The sequence below is a fragment of the Myotis brandtii genome, unplaced genomic scaffold, assembly GCF_000412655.1.
Source record: "Myotis brandtii unplaced genomic scaffold, ASM41265v1 scaffold312, whole genome shotgun sequence".
Classification (NCBI taxonomy): domain Eukaryota; kingdom Metazoa; phylum Chordata; class Mammalia; order Chiroptera; family Vespertilionidae; genus Myotis; species Myotis brandtii.
The window spans coordinates 975593-995392 of NW_005361955.1; the positions used below are offsets into that span (position 1 = coordinate 975593).

The 19800-nt window shown below is 43.0% G+C and overlaps 2 protein-coding genes across 2 annotated transcripts in view; both read left to right on the forward strand.

Moving 5' to 3' along the window:
* Positions 1-4503, forward strand: part of GRK7 (G protein-coupled receptor kinase 7) — a 64731-nt gene extending 60228 nt beyond the window's left edge. The window contains exons 7-9 of the mRNA XM_014542704.1: positions 708-824; positions 3051-3245; positions 4196-4503. Coding sequence (XP_014398190.1) covers positions 708-824; positions 3051-3245; positions 4196-4223 — 340 coding nt within the window. The 3' untranslated portion in view covers positions 4224-4503. The remainder of the gene's footprint in view (positions 1-707; positions 825-3050; positions 3246-4195) is intronic.
* Positions 4504-4933: 430 nt separating this feature from the next.
* The window catches only part of ATP1B3 (ATPase, Na+/K+ transporting, beta 3 polypeptide), a 55598-nt gene continuing 40731 nt past the window's right edge, over positions 4934-19800 (forward strand). The window contains 2 exon segments of the mRNA XM_014542705.1: positions 4934-5014; positions 5017-5125. Coding sequence (XP_014398191.1) covers positions 4949-5014; positions 5017-5125 — 175 coding nt within the window. The 5' untranslated portion in view covers positions 4934-4948.

Consider the following 19800-nt stretch of genomic DNA (forward strand, 5'->3'; position numbering starts at 1 on the left):
GTACCTATAGTTTAACTAAGACTTAAAACTTTAAGTAAAGTTTATTAAGTTAATTTTAGGGAATGTTGTGGAGTGAAAGAAGATGTAGTGTCGAGGATTGAGAAAGGTATGTTGAGATGGTTTGGACATATAGAGAGGATGAACGAAAGGAGATAGATGAAACAAGTATACAAGACGAGTGTGGATGGGAGAGTTGGAAGGGGTCGACCTCAGCGAACGTACCTCAATCAGATTGAGGACGTTTTTAGCAAAGGCCAGCTTAGGAGTACCCTAATTAAGTTAATAACAATGTACCTACCTATATAGTTTAAGTTTAAAAAATTTGGCTCTCAAAAGAAATTTCAATCATTGTACTGTTGATATTTGGCTCTGTTGACTAATGAGTTTGCCAACCACTGGCATAGGCTAACTTCCACCACACTCTATCGGTCAAAGCGGTAACGGGTCAGCCCAGTTCAAGGGGACACAGACCCCACTCTCATCAGGAAGAATAGAATTTGTGGCCATCTTAAGTCTCCCACAAATAGTAAAATAGGTAAATGGTTGTGTACTCAGACACTGGGACAGGGCACAGCAATAAAAAGAGGAACTACTAGGACTTGAGGAGAGTGACTCCCACAGACCTAATGCTGAGTGAAATATCAGGCACAATAATACATTCTGTGATATTCCATTTATACGAAGTTTTATTTGCATAACCAATCCAGGGAAATAGAGGTCAGAATGGTGGATCCCCGCGAGGGCGTACTTACTGGGATGGGGCCTGGGGAAGCCTTCAAGATGCTGGAAGTGTTCAACGTCTTGATCTGGATGGCAATACACAGGTATGTACATATGCAAAAATTCACCAAACAACACACTTAAGTTCGTGTTTTTTCCATATGTAAAGTATAAATACATTTAAACATCTAGAAGAAAATAAAAATCCTACAGGAAAGAGGAGACAGTTGCTGGGAGGTTGGGTAAGGGGTTGGTTGGTGAGAGCAGAGGACATGGAATTGCTCTTTTGGTTTTCTCATTGGAAACAAGTAGCAAGTCAGTTGCTGATAAAGAGGAGAGGAAGGAGAAGTGGAGGACTGGCTCAGCCAGTGTGGCTCAGTGGTTGAGCATTGACCTGCGAACCAGGAGATCATGGTTTGATTCCCGGTCAGGGCACATGCCTGGGGTGGCGGACTGGATCCCCAGTGTGGGGCATGCAGGAGGCAGCCGATCAATGATTCTCTCTCATCATTGATGTTTCTATCTCTCTCTCCCTCTCCCTCTCTCTTTCTCTCTGAGATCAATAAAAAATATATTTTAAAAAAGAAGTGGAGCCCTAACTGGTTTGGCTCAGTGGATAGAGTGTCAGCCTGTGGACTGAAGAGTCCCAGGTTCGATTCCAGTCAAGGGCATGTACCTTGGTTGCGGGCACATCCCCAGTAGGGGGTGTGCCGGAGGCAGCTGATCGATGTTTCTCTCTCATCAATGTTTCTAACTCTCTATCCCTCTCCCTTCCTCTCTGTAAAAAAATCAATAAAATATATTTAAAAATAAAAATAAAAAAGAAGTGGAGGACTGATGAGAAGAAACAGTGGAAAAGAACAGCCCGGAATGGACATGTAGGAGGATTGCTGCAGTATTAAGTAATAAACACCCCATGGAAGCATTTGGTCATTCATTTAAAGTGAGGCAAGTCGGCATGGCACCCATTTCACTGAATGCAGGGAGGTAGATTTCACTCCAGAGTGGGTTTTGCTAGGAAAGAACAGTGGACGGCGGCAGGGACAAGGGTGCTGAGGATAAATGCAAGGGAGTAAGACCCAGAAGATGAGGGTCCATGGTGAGGAGGAAAGCTGACAAATTGTTGGAGTCGCAGCATTAGAGGAAAGGAGCTGAAACTATAGCAAGTGAGGGGAGGAGGAAGATTGAATTGGAGGTTACAGAGGAGACGGAGCTATTGGCAACAACACTGTCTAAACATGGCGTGGGTGGCTGAGACTGTGTATTGGTCAGGCTAACTGCTGTAACAAACAACCCCTAAATCTTAGTGGTGGGCACACAAAGTTAACCTCTTTTTTTAAAAAAATATATTTGTATTTATTTCAGAGAGGAAGGGAGAGGAAGAGACAGATAGAAACATCAATGAAGAGAAAGAATCATTGATTGGCTGCCTCCTGCACACACTGGGGATCGAGCCCGCAACCCAGGCATGTGCCCTGACCTCCTGGTTCATAGGTCAATGCTCAACCACAAAGCCACATCAGCCAGGCAAGTTTTACCTCTTGCTCACACCACAGCCCCAGGTTTGTCCGTGGGTGAGGGTGAAAGTCGGTTCCCTGCTGTCATTCAGGGTCCTGACATTACCTAACAAGGGTCTGCTGCCAGACACACACGCAAACCAACGCTGAGAGAAGAAAGGGCTTTTATTCGCGAGTCCACTGGCAAGGAGACAGGAGGCAAGACCCAAATCTGTCTTCCCAGTCCAGGGCTCAGGGCGGGGTTTTAAGGGGTAGCAGTTAAGGCTTTACAAGGGTTACTCATGGGGTGTATCCAAGGTGTAAACTTTGGTTCTGGGTCTTCTCGGAAACCTAGGACCGGTGTGAGCTGGTTTTGCAGGGACACTGGGCTCCTCCATGGCAGCTCAGACTCTAGAGCCACACTCTCCAGTACTGAGCACTTGAAATGTGACTTGTGCAGCTAACAAGCAATTTAAAATTTTATTTATGCTATTGAAAATCTTGAAAGAATGTTTGGAACGACTTCGGTATGTGCATCTACTGTGTGGAGTTATATACAGAACAAGTATTTTTGATGAAAACTTAGCATCAGAATTGATTTGTGCCAGAAATGTAGATGACATACCAAATTTTAAAAACTTCGTATAAAAAAGGAGTCTACAATACCCCTTTAATCATTTTTATCCTCATTACATGTTGAAATGATAATATTTTTGATATATTAGGTTAAAGAAAATGTATTATTAAAATTAAGTTTATCTGTTTCGTTTTGTGTTTTTTTAAAGCAGCTACTAGAAAATTTAAAAGTACATGTGGTCTGAATTGTTTCCACAGAATAGCGCTGTTCCAGGGCCTGGGAACCCTCGGCTGGATCCCTCCATCTGGCTGGCAGGTAATGAATGAGCGAGAGCAGGCGGAGGGCTGCACAGCAGCTTCCATATTCCTTTGCATAGAAGTCAGTCCCGACGTCACACCTAAGGACAAAGGAGGGGAGACACAGTCTGCCCAGAAGGGGAGCAAACAGACCTGGTGAGCAACAAGCTGGCTTCTGGTACAGGTGGGCAAGATCACCAAAAAGAGGTGGTTGAGGTGCAGGTATTGGCAAGATCGTCCGTATGGGTTTGAAATGGCCATGCGTTTGGAAAGAGTGACAGGGAACACAAATCTTCAAGACTTTCAGTGTTTACAGTTGATTCAACAACAAGGAATATTTAGTAAATAGAGTCTAGTAATATGTGCTTCAAAGCTAAGAGCTTTTGAGGAGAGAAATAATGAGCTTGAAGCGGCAATCAGACACCTCCCCACCCCCAGGCCCAGTGCTCAGAAGTGTGTAGCGGGCAGGAAAAAATCCCTCCTGAAAGGTTCTGTGTGTGACCTTAAGCAAGTTAGCTGACCTTTCTGTTTGAGGTTTCCTTATCTCAAAAGAGATAATAATAATACTTATCTTATAGGGTTGTTGTTATTAAAGAGGAAATCACTGGCCCAAAATGATGTCACTTGTGCTAAAAACCTATGAGACCAAACCTCGATTTACTATCTGATCTAATGGCAGTTCCAACCTCTCCCAGAAATGCAATTTTTTAAAATACATTTTTATTTATTTCAGAGAAGAAGGAAGAGGGAGAAAGGGATAAAAACTTCAATGATGAGAGAGAATCATGCCCCCTGGGGATCAAGCCCACAACCCAGGCATGAGCCCTGACCGGGAATCAAACCCTAACCTCCTGGTTCTTAGGTTGATGCTCAACCACTGAGCCACACCGGCCGGGCCAGAAACGTAATCTTAATTAACCAGTCTGGAATTTCTTGGTCAGGCACTAGTAAGGTAATCTGTCATGTTTGTGGCCCTCCCTATCTCCCTCCCCACCCCATAAAAAGAAGAGGCAATCTGCTGCATTAAAAAAAAAAAATCCTTGCTGTTCTCTTTCCCCCAAAAGAAGTTGTCCAGCTCTAAAAATACTCCTTTCTTTTGTTAACAGCTCCCTTGCCCCACCCTTCTTCCTATAAAACCTTCCATTTTGTAAAGCCCTTGGAGCGCCCATCTGATGGGATGCTGCCCAATTCACCAATTGCTTGACCAAGCCAATCAGGTCTTCGCACTCAGTTGAATTTTGTTTTTCTCGCGGTTAAGTGTTTAGCATGTAGAACTGACTATTAAATGGTTTCCTAGCATTGTACTAACGCTGCCCCGTTCTCCTTTGTTTATATCTTCTCCCTTTGTGAATTTACTTCCCTTTGTGTGTGCCCTGATCTGGCCTGGCCCTCAGATAAATGAAAGCAATCTCTTACTTCTGCCCTGCTCTCGGACATGATTCATAGCAGAAAAAAAAAATCACCAGTTCTCTAGAAATGTACGTTGCCATTCGGCAGAAAGGGTCAGCTTTGATGTGAAATTGACTTAATCTTAGGCTGTAGTTTGAGAAAGGAGCGCATATTCTGTGAGTCCTCTTTTATGATATAATTATTCTTCTACGAATAGAATAGAAGTCTCCTTTTCAAGAGGAAAAAAGCTTTATGTGTGCAGAGGGAAGTCCTGGGAAGAGGGTGTGGTTACTTTCCCCATCACAGTTGAAAAGACACAGACTTCTTTCCTGTTGCCTAATAAGGACTCGTACATAAATGCCAAAATGAGGAGGGGTGTTGGGCGGTCCTTCGCATGTCCCATTTGTTCCACCCCATTTCCAAGCAGGGCCCGGAGAATCGACGGCTTCCATTGATGTTGTCAGAATAAGATGCCTGAGCAGAGCCTCCTGGACACAGGAATTAAATCAGTGCTCTGTGTTGCTGTTTGCTTTCCAGAGGGGAGATCCCACATATCACTTTTCCAATCTCACACCAGAAACTAAAGAGCTCTACCGACCTTCCCCTAAAATGTGACTGTGCCAGGGGACCGCTGCCTAGGAAAAGAGGTAGGTGATTCTTCTGCTCCCACACGACTCCTTAAGAATGACACGGCCCAGCCTGTCAGTTACAAAGCGTCATGCCGTGCCTTCATTGTTAAACGTCTCCCATCAGTGACTTGGTCTGGGAGAGGGGGAATCCGACCCTTTGTGATGGTTTTGTTTGTTTTTACCACCACATCCGGCCTGCCCAGGCAGGTGCTCTGCGGAGCAGTGGGTGGATCTGCCCGGCCTGTTTCATCCATCCTCACTGCTCCACACCAGGAAGCCACAGGCAAGTCCCCATTTCAGAAATCTGAATTGAATCCCAAAGTTCCGAGCGTTTCCAGCACAAGAAACATTTTCTTTCAAATATATTTTTATTGATATCAGAGAGGAAGGGAAAGGGGGAGAGAGAGAGAGAAACGTCAATGATGAGAGAGAATCATTGATCAGCTGCCTTCTGCACACCCACTACTGGGGATCGAGCTCACAACCCAGGCATGTGCCCTGACTGGGAATTGAACCATGACCTCCTGGTTCATAGGTCGATGTTCAACCACTGAGCCACACCGGCCGGGCAAGAAACATTTTTAACTTGTTAATTTTTCGGAAGTTTCATGGTGCTGCATGGTGCTTCATAGCACCTCCGCGTGTCACGGGTGAGGGAGTTGAGCCGTGGAGCAGTGTCTTTCCTAAGGCCACGTGATGATAAAGAGGGGGCGGAGGCTGGGGCACACTGGCCCTCTGAGGTCAAGTTCCGTCCTCTGCACAATGCCACCCTCTCTTGTGATTAAAAACTAAACCCAACCCAACTAAAGTTAAGGATGACTTCCTCATTTTGCTAATTTTATCACAATCACGCACCCACTGTGTCTACAGGGCGGCAGGCACAGCCAGCAGCAAGTGGCTCCTGAGTCCTCCCAGAGACGGTCTCAGATGTGTGAAACCTGAGGCCCTGCATGCGACTTCCTCATTTTGCTAATTTTATCACACACCCACTTTGTCTACTAGGCGGCAGGCACAGCCACCAGCAAGTGGCTCCTGAGTCCTCCCAGAGACGGTCTCAGATGTGTGAAACCTGAGGCCCTGCATGGCTGACACAAATGGCAAAAAACTGCACACAACGCTCTGAACCTGTTTTTTCACTTAATATCTCCTCAATGATCCCTTTATATTAGTTATTAGGAACTTATCATGGGAGGGGGTAGATTTGGGGGCCTAACCGTTAAGCACTAATATTGAAGAACCTGGCTGTCAATTCTTCCCGTTTATGCTGAAAACCTCATAGTAGTTTCCTATTATTTATAAAATCCCATCTAAATTTTTAGCCAAGAATTCCAGGGCCTACCTAGCCGGGTCCTAACCCACCATTCAAAGTTTTATTTCCCTGAATCCTGAATAAAACGGTCTGCTCTCTGCACTGGTGCTTCCCACCCTCTCAACCCATAACTTCAGACAATGAGCTTCCTCCCAGACTTCAGGGCCTCCGTCCAATCCCACCTCTTCAGGTGAACGCCCCCTGACCGCTACAGCTAGAAGGCATCCCTCCCTCTTCGGAATCTCAGTGGTACTGAGAGTTTGATACCTGACATTTATTGTCCCATCACCTTAGCTCATCAGTCAGTATTTGTTAACCAATGGATTGTAAATCACTGGATGGATGGAACTAGTTCTTTATTTCACCAGCACAATGTATGTGTTTGAAGGGGATTTGATTGACTGATGACTGACTCTCCCTCTGGGGTTTGCTGTTTGCATTCCCGAGATGAGTCTGTCACTCCTGGCTCAGGAGCAAGAGCTGTGAACACAGCTTGGCCGTCTGGGTATATCTGATAAACCACGGTGCCTCGGTGCCACCAGGTGATTCTTTCTGAGAGCGAATGGTGCCTCTTGGTGACAGCCATGCACGGTGCACCTGTCTCAGGAGAATGGAGACCTGTGGCTGTTGTCTTTATTTTTATTTATTTATTATTTACTTGTTCATTCATTTTTAAATGTTCCCAATCTGCCATGTTAACATCTCTCATTCACATCCTTTCCAGTGTCTTGGCCTTTTAATTCCTTATCATCCAGCTATTTGATGATTTTTTTTTTTGGAAGATGATTTCTATATTTCACCCATCTGTTTTAGTTATGCTCAATAGAAGAGTTTTTCTGAAATATTTAGTCCACCAATTTAAAAAAACTAAAGTCATGATATTGGTCCCTAAAGTGTCAACAAGCAGGGTGATGCAGCTACAGTAGCAGTGTCTTATATCTTAAATGTGGTGCTCCTATAAGTCTTTTAAATTATTACAATATTAAATACAGCATGAAAATAATTATGATAACTAAAAAGGTCTCCAGATATTGCCAAGATACCCCCGAGGAGCAAAATATCTCCTGTTTGAAGCCATCTTTCCATGGATTTGCTGAATCCAGAAATAAAAGCAAAACTAGATAATGGAGGGGTCAGGCTGTCCCCACCTTCATCTTGTGGTCATCTATTCCATCAGCATCGTAATGGTGAGGTAGTCAGTTATTATGTGTCTTCTGATGTGATACAAGATGACATACACATCATCATGGATATAGTAGTCTAGCCAAAATGTTTAACTTGAATCTAACCAAATGTTTATATCTAACACAAATGAAATATATAGGGGATACAAGGATGCCGGGCTGACCCGCAGACCCTGAGCAATGGAAGAACAGATTGCACTGACACACGTTTTTTGTGAAAGAGAGGGTTAAGGGACTGTTTTACTTTAGAAGTCAAAAGCAGTCCTGTTCACCTGCCTTCTTAGGCTTTTATTGTCACAACAGCTTGAACTAAAATTAACCTCTAGATACAATTAGCAGGGTAAGTATCCTTGAGAAAGTATATGCTTCTGTAAGGTCGGGTCTTTAAAGACTAAACATAGAGATTCCAGTAAAACACCCCGGGAGATCGGACTTGTTTGGAAAAGTCAAGGTAGGGGCTGCCGCCTTGGGCAAGTTCCCCCCAGAGGCCCCCCGCCTTTCGGAGAATCCTCCTACAGACATCCCAACCAAGTTCCGTGCTTCCCCACACAGGGACAACCTGAGCAAACAGACATTCCAACTAAGTTCCGTGCTTCCCCACACAGGGACAACCTGAGCAACAACAGTGAGAATCAAATAAATCTAAAAGGTAGCACATTCTTTTGAACAAATGGCCTGGGCTCTTCAATAAATCACTATAATGAGAAAAGAAACTGTTCTAGGTTAAAAGTTTAAAAACATAAGTAATGGAATGTGTGGTTCTGGATTGGTTTGTGGTTTGTACAAACCAGCTGTAAAGGACATTTGGGGGCCAAATGAAGAAGTTTGAATATGTAGTATGTATTAGATAGTATTAAGAAATCATCATTAGTTTTGTTAGATGTACTAGTAAAATGTCTTTTGGGGCTGCATAGGGGGCTGTTCTTATTCTTTAGAAATGCATACTAAACTATTTAAGGAGTTTAGAACAGCCAGGCTTTATTTCTCACTCACACTGCATCATCGTCCCAGATCAGCTGCCACTGTGCTCGCCATCTTCAGTCTGGTACGCAGGCTGCAGGGGCAGTCCTGTCTAGGACATTGCTGCAGAAGGAAAATAGAGACAATGGAACCACACTGTGACTCTTAATATGTGGCTGTTATTTCCACTCATTATATTGGCTCAAGCAAGTCCCCTGGCCAAGCCCACAATGGAGTAAAGCGGTATTATTCTCCCACAGGGTGGGGCAGCAGAATTATTTAGATATCAGTGACAATGAGAACAAAGCATCTTTAACTCTGAGTCCTAACAAAATTGTTTCTCAAGTAGCAAATTATAATGTTAAATCCAGATGTAAGAAAGGTTGAAAATAAATGAACTTAGCTTTCAATTCTAGAAACTAGAAAAGCAATAAACCAAAGAAGATAAAAGGATGGGATTAACAAACCAAAAGTAGATAGTATGAAATAGAAACCCAAAAACAATAGACTTAAATTCTGTTTTTACAAGATCAAAATATAGAAAGCTTTTGGCAAGTGTGATCCAGAAAAGAAAGAAAAAAGAAATAAACAATAACATTAGAACTGAAAACAGATGTAGGGATTTAAAAAAAAAATTTTTTTTAATGCTATGTACAACTTTATTTCAATTAGTTTAAAAATCCAGATCATGGGGAGTGACTTTCTAGAAAAGTATAAGTTACCCAAATTGACTCAAGAAATAGAAAGCTGGCCCTAGCTGGTTTGGCTCAATGGATAGAGCGTCCACCTGCGGACTAAAGGGTCCCGGGTTCGATTCCGGTCAGGGGCACATGCCAGGGTTGCAGGCTCGATCCCCAGTAGGGGGCGTGCAGGAGGCAGCCAATCAATGATTCTCTTTAAGCATTGATGTTTTCCTCTCTCCCTCTCCCTTTCTCTCTGAAATAAATTTTTTAAAAAAAGAAAGAAATAGAAAGCTTGAACTTACCAATAATAACAGAAGAAATAGGCAGTCAAAGATCTACCTTCAAAAGAAAAGTCCACAGGGCCCATAAGGTTGAATACTGCCAAGACTTCAAGGAGGAGATGAAGCCCATATAATATGAAGTGTCCTGTGGCTTAGGAAAAGGTGGAATGCTTACCAATAGCAGATTGTCACTCTTCAGCGAAAGATCCCTATGACCAAGTTCTGGTCAATGAGACGCAAGAAAAGGGGGAGAGGGGTATGTGCTTTGGGGAAAGGTTTTCTTCTCCAATAAAAAGAGAGGAATGTGTGAGGAGACGCTGCTCCTCCCTCCCCATCTGGGGACGTGCCCCTTTGGATCTGCCGCAGTCATTCTTGTGACCAAAGGGAATACGTGATTGACTCACTGAGAATGAGATGGGAAGAATCGGGTTCTCTACGATGTTGTTGAGTGCTGAGCCAACTGAGACTCCTACATGAGAAAACTATATTCTTGTTGTATAAAGCATTTCTCTTTGATTTTTTTTATGTGTTACTAGAAGCTGAGAACACCCTAACAAAAATAAGTGCGCTCTATCAAATTTTTACAACATAAATGCCCCCAGATAATATCAATAGTTACAGAGTTCAAAAAAGTTCAAGAGCTTGACAGCTCATTTTGCATGGGTTGGTCTTGCATAATCCTGATACTAAAACTAGGTACTTTGGTAAACCATTTCTAAACGAAATCTTCCCTTTAAATCCTCTATTGCAATTGGGCTACTGAACTGTTTCAATGACAAAACAGAGACTGGAGGGGGGAAATGGATGCCGATGACTCAGACATAGGAGTTTAGGACTCAGGGTCAGGCATATCTAGAGAATTTGAGGGGGAGAGAGGGCAATCACCTCACTAAGGAACTGGGAGGGAGACACAATTACTAGGAACTCTGGAGCAGAGCAAGGGTCAGCCAGGAACACACGGCAGGCAGATACTTGATTTCTGGGAACCCGAAACCAAGGGGAAGGCAGTGGCAGGAAGAGAAGGACCAACTGTATCCTGAGCTATAGAGTGTCTGACCAGGGCTCTGGAGACCCCCTGCCCGCGAGCGTTGTCCCTAGAGTTGGAGGCAGCACTGACCTTGCAGGTGGGAGGCAGGGTAGTGAGGAGCCAAGCGAAAGCTCCAAGACAAGTTCATTACACCAGACAAATGAACTCCTGCCTCAGAATCTCGACTGCAGTCAGAAAAGGCTGACAGACTATTGCTAAGAGAAGGCCCGTTTATCTCCTTGGTCTAAAAGGAGTTGACTCAGGGGAAAAAACTATAAAGATAATAAGTATCGTGTTTAGTGTGTGTAACCCCCTTTCCAATCCCCAGGTTAGCTCCAGAAATCAAAATACGTTCACTGTAGAAGGCTGGTTCATCCAAAAAGTCCCAAGTGCCTGACAGATAGCACCTAGCTAAGCTCCTCCTACGGAGACTTGCAAGTTAGCACTTTCTGTAGCTTCCAAGGTAACTGAGGATCGGTTCTATTTGTAAATCTGGGGGACACAAGAGGAAGCTCATCTCTGCTGGTGTTAGCCTGTTGGAGAGAATCCATCCTGAAGGCCACGGGCAGTGAGTGGAAGTGCCAGCTCGGAACCATGCTCTTGGGGGTGTCCTGCAGAAGAAGAGCATGGGGTCAAATGGGGAGTAAAGCCTGGATCTGAGTCTCCTCCTGACCAACATGCATTTGTCTGAGAAATAAGACCCCACCTTTCCGCTGCACTGCCGTTTTCTCCCACAACAACCCTCAAAGGGCTTCTACTAACACATTTATTACAGACATAGCGAGTCAAATGTTGGTAAGAATCAAATAGCATCTTACATTCTACCATTTTGCCAGGGTGGGTCATAAGGCCTGCTGTTGTCTTTCTCTACTTTTCAAATTTATCTTCTCTTTTCCGTTTTCTCTCTGACCTTCCAAGTTTACCCTAGGTGTGTCCACCCTCAAACAAGTTCCAAGGCTACACCAGGAGGGTCAGGGCATCCTGTTGAACACCAAAGCTGTCTTCCCTGTAGGAAAGGAAATATCAGGGTCCTCAGACTTAGAGAGAGAGAGAGAGAAAGAGAGAGAGAGAGAGAGAGAGAGAGAGAGAGAGAGAGAGAGAGAGAATGAGCACTGTGCTTAACTCCAGGCCATGGTACAATCACCAGGAACTCCCTCTTTTCCTGATATCCTAGATGTGGAGCAACTTATTTAATCATTTCAGAATGCTCTGTAAGCAGGGTGTGCACAGTCATAGCATGGTTGGAAACATTTCAGTTGTACTTGTCTTACGTTTTCTATGCCTGTTTTCCCAAAGGCTGCTTTCTCAAAGGGAGAAAGGCTTGATCAGCTATTATCACTCTTACTGTTTCCTGTTCAGACAATGGGAACATCCAAAATATATGAACACTCCCTGTCCCTTCCTATTTTATATAACCCACATGCTACAGAGATTAAGTGTTCTGCCTTAACTCCACCCAGGACATGGGTGGCATTTGGGAACCTAAGTCCAACCACTAAATGCTATAACTCCTCCTCCTTGGACCGGTGTGAGCTGGTTTTGCGGGGACCCGAAAGGTGCTTATCTTTCCTTGGCCATTAAGAAAAGTAAGACTATGTTTTCAAACGTTACTGCCAAGTCATCATATTGTAAATATTATATCCAGAAATGGGTCTCTCATGTATCTTAGTGATCAGCCCAAGTGTTCTTAACCTGGGCCCGTGAATGGACTTGAAGCAGTCTCTGAACCCCCCAGAGTGTTACTGGTACAGGAGTAAGATGTGCCTGGGGCCCTAGCCGGCTTGGCTCAGTGGATAGAGCATCAGCCTGCAGACTGAAGGGTCCCAGGTTCGATTCCGGCCAAGGGCACATGCTTGGGTTGCGGCTCAATCCCCAGTGGGGGGTGTGCAGGAGGCAGCCGATGGATGATTCTCTCTCATCATTGATGTTTCTATCTCTCTCTCCTTCTCTCTGAAATCAATAAAGAAATAAATTTTTAAAAAAAGATGTGCCTGGGTAGGATGTGTAAATGGCTGTTTCTCTGCCTTTCCCAGGAACTGGAAAATGAGCCCTAAAAATGTGGACGTTCTTGGGAGACCAGTTTTCTGCCCCCAGTTTGAGCTCCAGTTCTTGGTGCCTGCTCTTAAAGAGGAGCCTGGAAATGGAGTAAAAAAGAATGGAGTTAAGACCTCGCCTCTAGTTGCCCTGAAGAAATGTTAGATGAATGAATGAAAGAAGGCGTTTATATGGAAGGTTGCAGGATTTACCTCCCCTTCCATTTTCCTAACCCTATTCCAAACTTCCGAACCTTGTATTTGAGAAGGATTGAAGGGACCCCAGGCAAGAGTGGACCTTCCTGATCACGACCCTATCAGTGTTTCCCTCTCCCCGGCCTTCATGGTTGGTTTAGGACAAACACAGAACCCCAGTCAGGCCAGCAGGAGGCCAAAGAGGCCAGTGAGACGAATTTGGGAGTTTTATTTAAGCTGTTGAGCATGTTGAGTCTCTTTTCTTCTGGATTCGAACCTGGAAGTAGACCCAGTTTCTCGAAACAAATCCTATGGTAATGGAACCAATAAATGGAGAACAAGCATCCAGGATTTATTTACTTTATATGGGTACTGGGTGAAGCCTTTTCCAAAGGTTTGACCTCTGGACGTGAAGCAATGTTCACCTATAAATTCTCCTTATGAAATCCACTTGAGTTTGTTTTCTGTTTCTTGCTACAGAAATATTATTAGTTAATATAAGCTTATGTGATTTGCAGGAACTTGGAACACAGTATGTATTTACAGAGCTTTCTGAACTCCCAAACCAGTGTTTAACCGCAAGACCATTTTCCTCATAATATCCCCAGTAAGGCAGAGCTGTATCCTTGAACACAATGCATTTGTGTAAAAGCAATTAGGCTGTGGTCATACAGTGAGTCGGTTGCAACACAATAATTAGTTCAAGGAACTTCAATTCCCACGCCCCTGGAGACATTATCAAGTCTCTTAGGAAAGAATGTTGAGATATTGCCTGAAGTGGTATTTAAATGTCCCCTCATGTTCCTCTCAGTCAGATTGTGACAGATAGTTCCCGCTTAAAAGAACACAATTCGTTTCCACTGAAAGTAAAACATCGAACTGAAAGGAAAAGAGCTCTTTAAAATAAATAATGTCGGTTATTTATTAATGCTATCAGAGAATGCAGTCCTGGCAAGTAGAAAACTGGATTCAAGTTTTGAATTGCTCCAACGTTGCCCTCGGAGTTGTCTGGCAAACCTCACCAGAAACCCATAGCTTATTTGAATGGAGGGAAATGAGTCCTGATCACTATTTGTGAGATATCTTTGTTCAAATACAGATGGAATATGAAAAGATAGGACCTGCTATTCTTTTGCACCACATTTCTTTATTCATAGAAGGATGCCCTAGACTTCAGGATATGGAAAGTATTTTGTTTACCGTCATTATTCCTGACCTCTGAAGGGCAACATTTTTTTATTTACAGCATTTCTGGAGACTCAATCTAGGCTTACACAAAGCCCATTTTAAACTGATCTATTAGGTTTTTTTCAACACTGATATTTCTTATAGCGGATTTCTGAGTTAAGAAAGCTGCACAGTATAAAGGAAGGTCTCACCAGGAGCTGACACTCTTTAGTCACTATGTATCTCACTGACTTTCTCCGTGGGCTGAAGTTCTCAGGCTCTCCAGGCCTCTGTGAACGAACAGAACAGACGGAGGAGCTTCAACCAGCTGATCTCCAGGTTCCCGTCCCTAGAGATATTGGAGTCTATGAGCAATATACTTATCTTATTGTCCTATCAAGTACAATCTGAAACGACGCGTTCTCTATAGTTTTTAGTCCTCTATGGTAACAGTCAGAAATAAACTGTCAGGTTTAGAACGAGAATACTCATGAAGGATTCTTGAGTAGGAAATCAAATACCTCAAATTTATCGGGACCATGAGTTTTCTTCTTTTGTAAAGGCCTAGAGCAAAATTTTGAGAGTCAGATACTATCAAGTGTGCTGTACTATGACTAAGTGTGACACATTGTTTGTAAGTTCTGTTGCCCTTGTGCAAGGAAATTCTTTTTGTTCCCCTCTTTAGTTAGTACCATTCATGAAAGATTAGAAATATTGTAGTATGGATCACTTCAGCATATTACATGTCCAAAGGGCCTGATTAGGTAATGGATGGCTTCATGTGACATCCTTTTAGTTTCAAATTTGAATTAAATTAGCAGGCTGCTTTGTAACAGACATATCAAACAAAAGTATACCAAAACTCACTGGAGACTGATTAATGGCTTAGCCCTTTCTATGACTGAAAATAGTTTTGGCCCTGGCCAGGTAGCTCAGTTGGTTAGAGCATAGTCCCAGTACACCAAGGTTGCAGGTTTGATTCCTGGTCAGGGCACATATAAGAAGCAACCAATGAATGTATAAATAAATGGAACGACAAATCCATGTTTCTCTCTCTTCCTCTCCCTCTAAAATCAATAAATAACCTTTAAAAAATAGTTTTGTAGGGAAAGGGGGGTTAGGGGAAGTAGAAGTGGATAAACAGAGGATAAATGATGATGGAAAGAGACTTGACTTGGGATGGTGAACACACAATACAACATACAGATGATGTGTTATAGAATTGCACACCTGAAACCTATATACATTTATTAACCAATGTCACACCAATAAGTATAAAAATAATAAAATAGTTTTGTGTTTTTGACAGAGTTCTATGGGGTTAAAAAATTTTTTTTAATCCTCTCTGGAAGACATTTTTTCATTGATTTTTAGAGAGAGTGGAAGGGAGGGGGAGAGACACAGAGAGAGAAACATCGATGTGAATTGGTTGCCTCCCACACTCACCCCAACCAGGGCCAGGGATCAAGTCTGCAACCCAGGTACATGCCCTTGATGGAAATTGAAACTGGGACCCTTCAGTCTGTGGGCCATGCTCTATCCACTAAGCCAAACTGGTTAGGGCAGTCTACAGCATTTAAATTTTGTTCTATAGACAATAAAAATAAATAAATAAAATAAAGTGGCAAAAAAAATTTGTTCTATGAATACTCATTCAGTTGATTCTAAGTATTGAAAGTCAATACACTGCAATTACACTATTTTGATTATGTAAAGAGTATTCACTGTTGAACAAAATGCTTCAGTTAGCATAGAAAAGGTAAATCTATATCGCTAACTTTGTGCCAATAGATAAGAATGCTCCAAACATCAAGCTCAAATAATGACATTTTCCAACACTTTATTAATTGCTCAAAATGAAACCACATTTTAGTTTGCTTTATATTTGGAACATAGTTTTCTGATGCTTTCAATTGCTTTCCATTTTCCTTCTTAACAAAAGTGTATGCCTTCACCATATGACTAAATTTATCCAGGACCTTAATCCCTCTCTGTGGCGTGGAATCAACTCTCTACTTGAAGACATCCTTGTCCACTCAAAACTAGTTGCTCCCTTGCCCTGCTGTACAGCTGTCATTCTAGGCCAGCGGTTCTCAACCTGTGGGTCGAGACCGCTTTGGGGGTCGACTAAGACCATTGGAAAACACATATTGAATATATAATTACATATTGTTTTTGTGATTAATCACTATGCTTTAATTATGTTCAATTTGTAACAATGAAAATACATCCTGCATATCAGATATTTACATTACGATTCATAACAGTAGCAAAATTATAGTTATGAAGTAGCAACGAAAATGATTTTATGGTTGGGGGTCACCACAACATGAGGAACTGTATTAAAGGGTCGCGGCATTAGGAAGGTTGGGAACCACTGTTCTAGGGCATGGATGGGGAACGTCCCGCCCGCAGGCAAGGCCCTCAAAATCATTTGGTCTGGCCCTGCCAGGGCATTAGGGGTGAGTTAATTAAATGTTTGACCGGTGACCTTCTGGTGCTTGGGACGATGCTCAACCAACTGAACCACACTGGCCAGGGTCAAAACATTGGTTATTTAACTTAAAATTATCAATAATGCAAGTGTTTGAGCCTTAGCAGGTTTGGCTCAATGGATAGAGCATCAGCCTGTGGACTGAAGGGTCCCAGGTTCGATTCCAGTCAAGGGCACGTACCTCGGTTGCAGGCTTCTCCCCGGCAGGGCCTGTGCAGGAGGCAACCAATCAATGTGTTTCTCTCACATTATATTTCTCTCTCTTTCCCTCTCCCTAAAAATCAATGGGAAAATATCCTCAGGTGAGGATTAAAAATAATAATAATAATGCAAGTGTGTGCTCTTTAATCTGCAAAGGATATAGAGATGCTGTTTGTTAAAGGATTAGTAAAAAATGTATTAAGATCAATGTGTGGGAAAGTACATTTTCTGTGGAGAGAAGTCTGTATTCACAACTGTGTTTCTCAGGCACAATAACATGCCTACATAATCATAGCTGCTGCTTGTGAGGAAGGACATCTTTTTTAAAAAAAATAAATTTTAATTGATTTCAGAGAGGAAGGGAAAGGGAGAGGGAATCATTGATTGGCTGCTTCCTGCACACCCCCTACTGGGGATCGAGCCCACAACCCGGGCTTATGCCCTTGACCGGAATTGAACCTGGGACCCTTTAGTCTGCAGGACTATCCACTCAGCCAAACTGGCTAGAGCTCTAAGGACATCTTAATATCTCTTCTCTGAGAGACAATTAATAGCCTTTTCGTGATTCAGTAGCATAGAACATCAGTTATAACACCAGGTAAGAAATAAGATGCTGCTATAAGAACTGAAATATTTCTTTCTGTACACAGGAGTTTAAACTTCAGGAATAAACTAAGAGTTTTAGCAAAGTAAGAGTCCAGATATCTTATTTGTGCCCATAGAAAGTAGAAAATGTATTCTGCTCACTGGAGAGTACACTCAATCACTGGCCAACAACAGTTTCTTTCATGCGGCCTCCTCAGCGTTGTGAAATGTCCCCAGAGCTCTGCCATCATTCGCTGCAGAGGTGGTGGAGATGGGCATTGAACCCATGTGCTGTGGTTTGATTGGTTTTTGACCATGGGCCCAGTTACTTAAATTCACTAAACCTCAGTTTCCTTGTTTATATAATTAGGGAAATACCTCCTTCCTTAGGGTATTTGTGAAGATTAAGAAAGAAATGATACTAAGCAAGTGGCACAGGGCCTAGGGCAGTGATGGCGAACCTTTTGAGCTCGGCGTGTCAGCATTTTGAAAAACCCTAACTTAACTCTGGTGCCGTGTCACATATAGAAATTTTTTGATATTTGCAACCATAGTAAAACAAAGATTTATATTTTTGATATTTATTTTATATATTTAAATGCCATTTAACAAAGAAAAATCAACCAAAAAAATGAGTTCGCGTGTCACCTCTGACACGCGTGTCATAGGTTTGCCATCACTGGCCTAGGACTTAAGTATGTATAAATGATTGTTGCTATTATTACAGTGGGATTCATTGGTATCCCCCACAGGTAGGATAGCCAGATTTAGCACATAAACATACAGCATATCCAATTAAATTTGAATTTGAGATGGACAGGAACAATTTTTTTAGTCTAAGTATGTTCCAGATATTGCATGGAATATACTTACACTAAAATTTATATTAAATTCCATTATCTATCTGGAAAAATAATTTCTCTTTTAGTGGAGGAGGCCTCTCACAGGCAATGGCTGAGAGAGAATGTGTAGAGGAGAGAGTCACAAAGGATTTTACTTCTTAACAATGCCAGATGTGTCCCTGGGGGGGCTCGAATCAACAACCTTTCGATTAACAGCCTCACGCTCTAACCAGCTGGGCCACAGAGACCACAATCATTTCTTTTTTAAAAGGGAGATTTAGGGAGAGTGAAATAAACCTGTAGGGAATAAAGCTCTCATTAAATTTTATATTAAATCTGCTCAGACTTCAGAGTCCACTATCCCCTGGTAAGCTCGGCATTTTCTCTCCAGGTAACATTCACGTATCAGATGTCAGACACAAATAGTTCCCATGTTTTGGAGCAGAATGTAAAATTTTCTCCCAACTGAAATCTGTTGGATCTAGTTACTATATTAAATTAGACACGGGCTTTGAAATGACTGAATTATATTTGTATTTAAATCCTCATTTGGAAAACCACAAATCACTAAATATGAGTCATATTAATCACCACTAAAAAATATACAAATCACAAATGTCTGACAGCATTCATTATCTTTGAAACACTATTTCATAATGTTCTTGCTTACCATGCTTTCTTTGTGTGTGCCAAGTAATTATTTCTCAGTGTTTATTAGCGCGTGCACACACACACACATCCAAAATAAATAAAGCAGATGGGTTTTGTATTTTATTCCAAACAGACTCTGTATCTTCCCGCTTACTAAAAACGAGAAGGCCTATTATCAACTGTATCAATATTAGCTTTCTTCTAATTTCATGCCAGTTTTTACAAAATGCTTCTGCAAGTCTTTTGATGTCCCTGGCTCAAAAGTAACTGGATTTTGGTTATTCCCAAGGTCATAATGATAAATTTAGCTCTCCTATTTCCGGGGAATGGGGGGAGGATCACTTTATAATATTGTATTCTATCTCTTTTCCATGTGTGGGAGGCGTCATTCCCAACTCCTAGTTTTGATACGCAAAGTGAGGAAAGGAGCAGTGTCAGTCCTTTAGCATCTGCAGGCTGTGGACATTCCTGGACGGATTTTCACGCACCGTTCCCAACAGGAAGACGTGCGCTACGTTCCTCCACTCATACTTTCTTATGTGCTAATGGAGAAAAACGAGACACAGAGGCAGTGCTGCAAGTCCTTTCCCCAAACCCTGCCCCTTCTGCCCAAACTCCTCAAGGCTTCCCCTCCAGCCCCAGCCGTCGCCGGGCGCGGGGCTCTTCAGCGCCGCCTCGTGGCGGCGAAGGTGGACTGCACCCTCCGCTGCGGCCGAGGGGAGCACCCGCGACGGCGGAGAACCGGGGAGGCCGGGCACGTTCTGAGGCGTCCACACTGAACGAAGCCCTGGCTGCCTGTGGGTTGAGCCTCCGTGTTTGAGAAAAGCCGGAGGGCTTCTTGTGGACAGGAACCTCGGGAAAGTATGTGCCGCATATGCTGACTTCCGTGATCGGTTCTGGAGAAACCCTGCACCCCGTTTCATGAAGACGACGGGCACATTGGGAATGAAATAGGCCCATTCGCCCGAGATTCCAGAATAAACCCGTCGGCAGAGCGAGGACGGCCCTTCTCTGGGCAGCAGCATGTGGGCAGCGTCCTGGCTGGACAGCAGCCGGTCCCAGTCACGTCACAGAGCCCAGC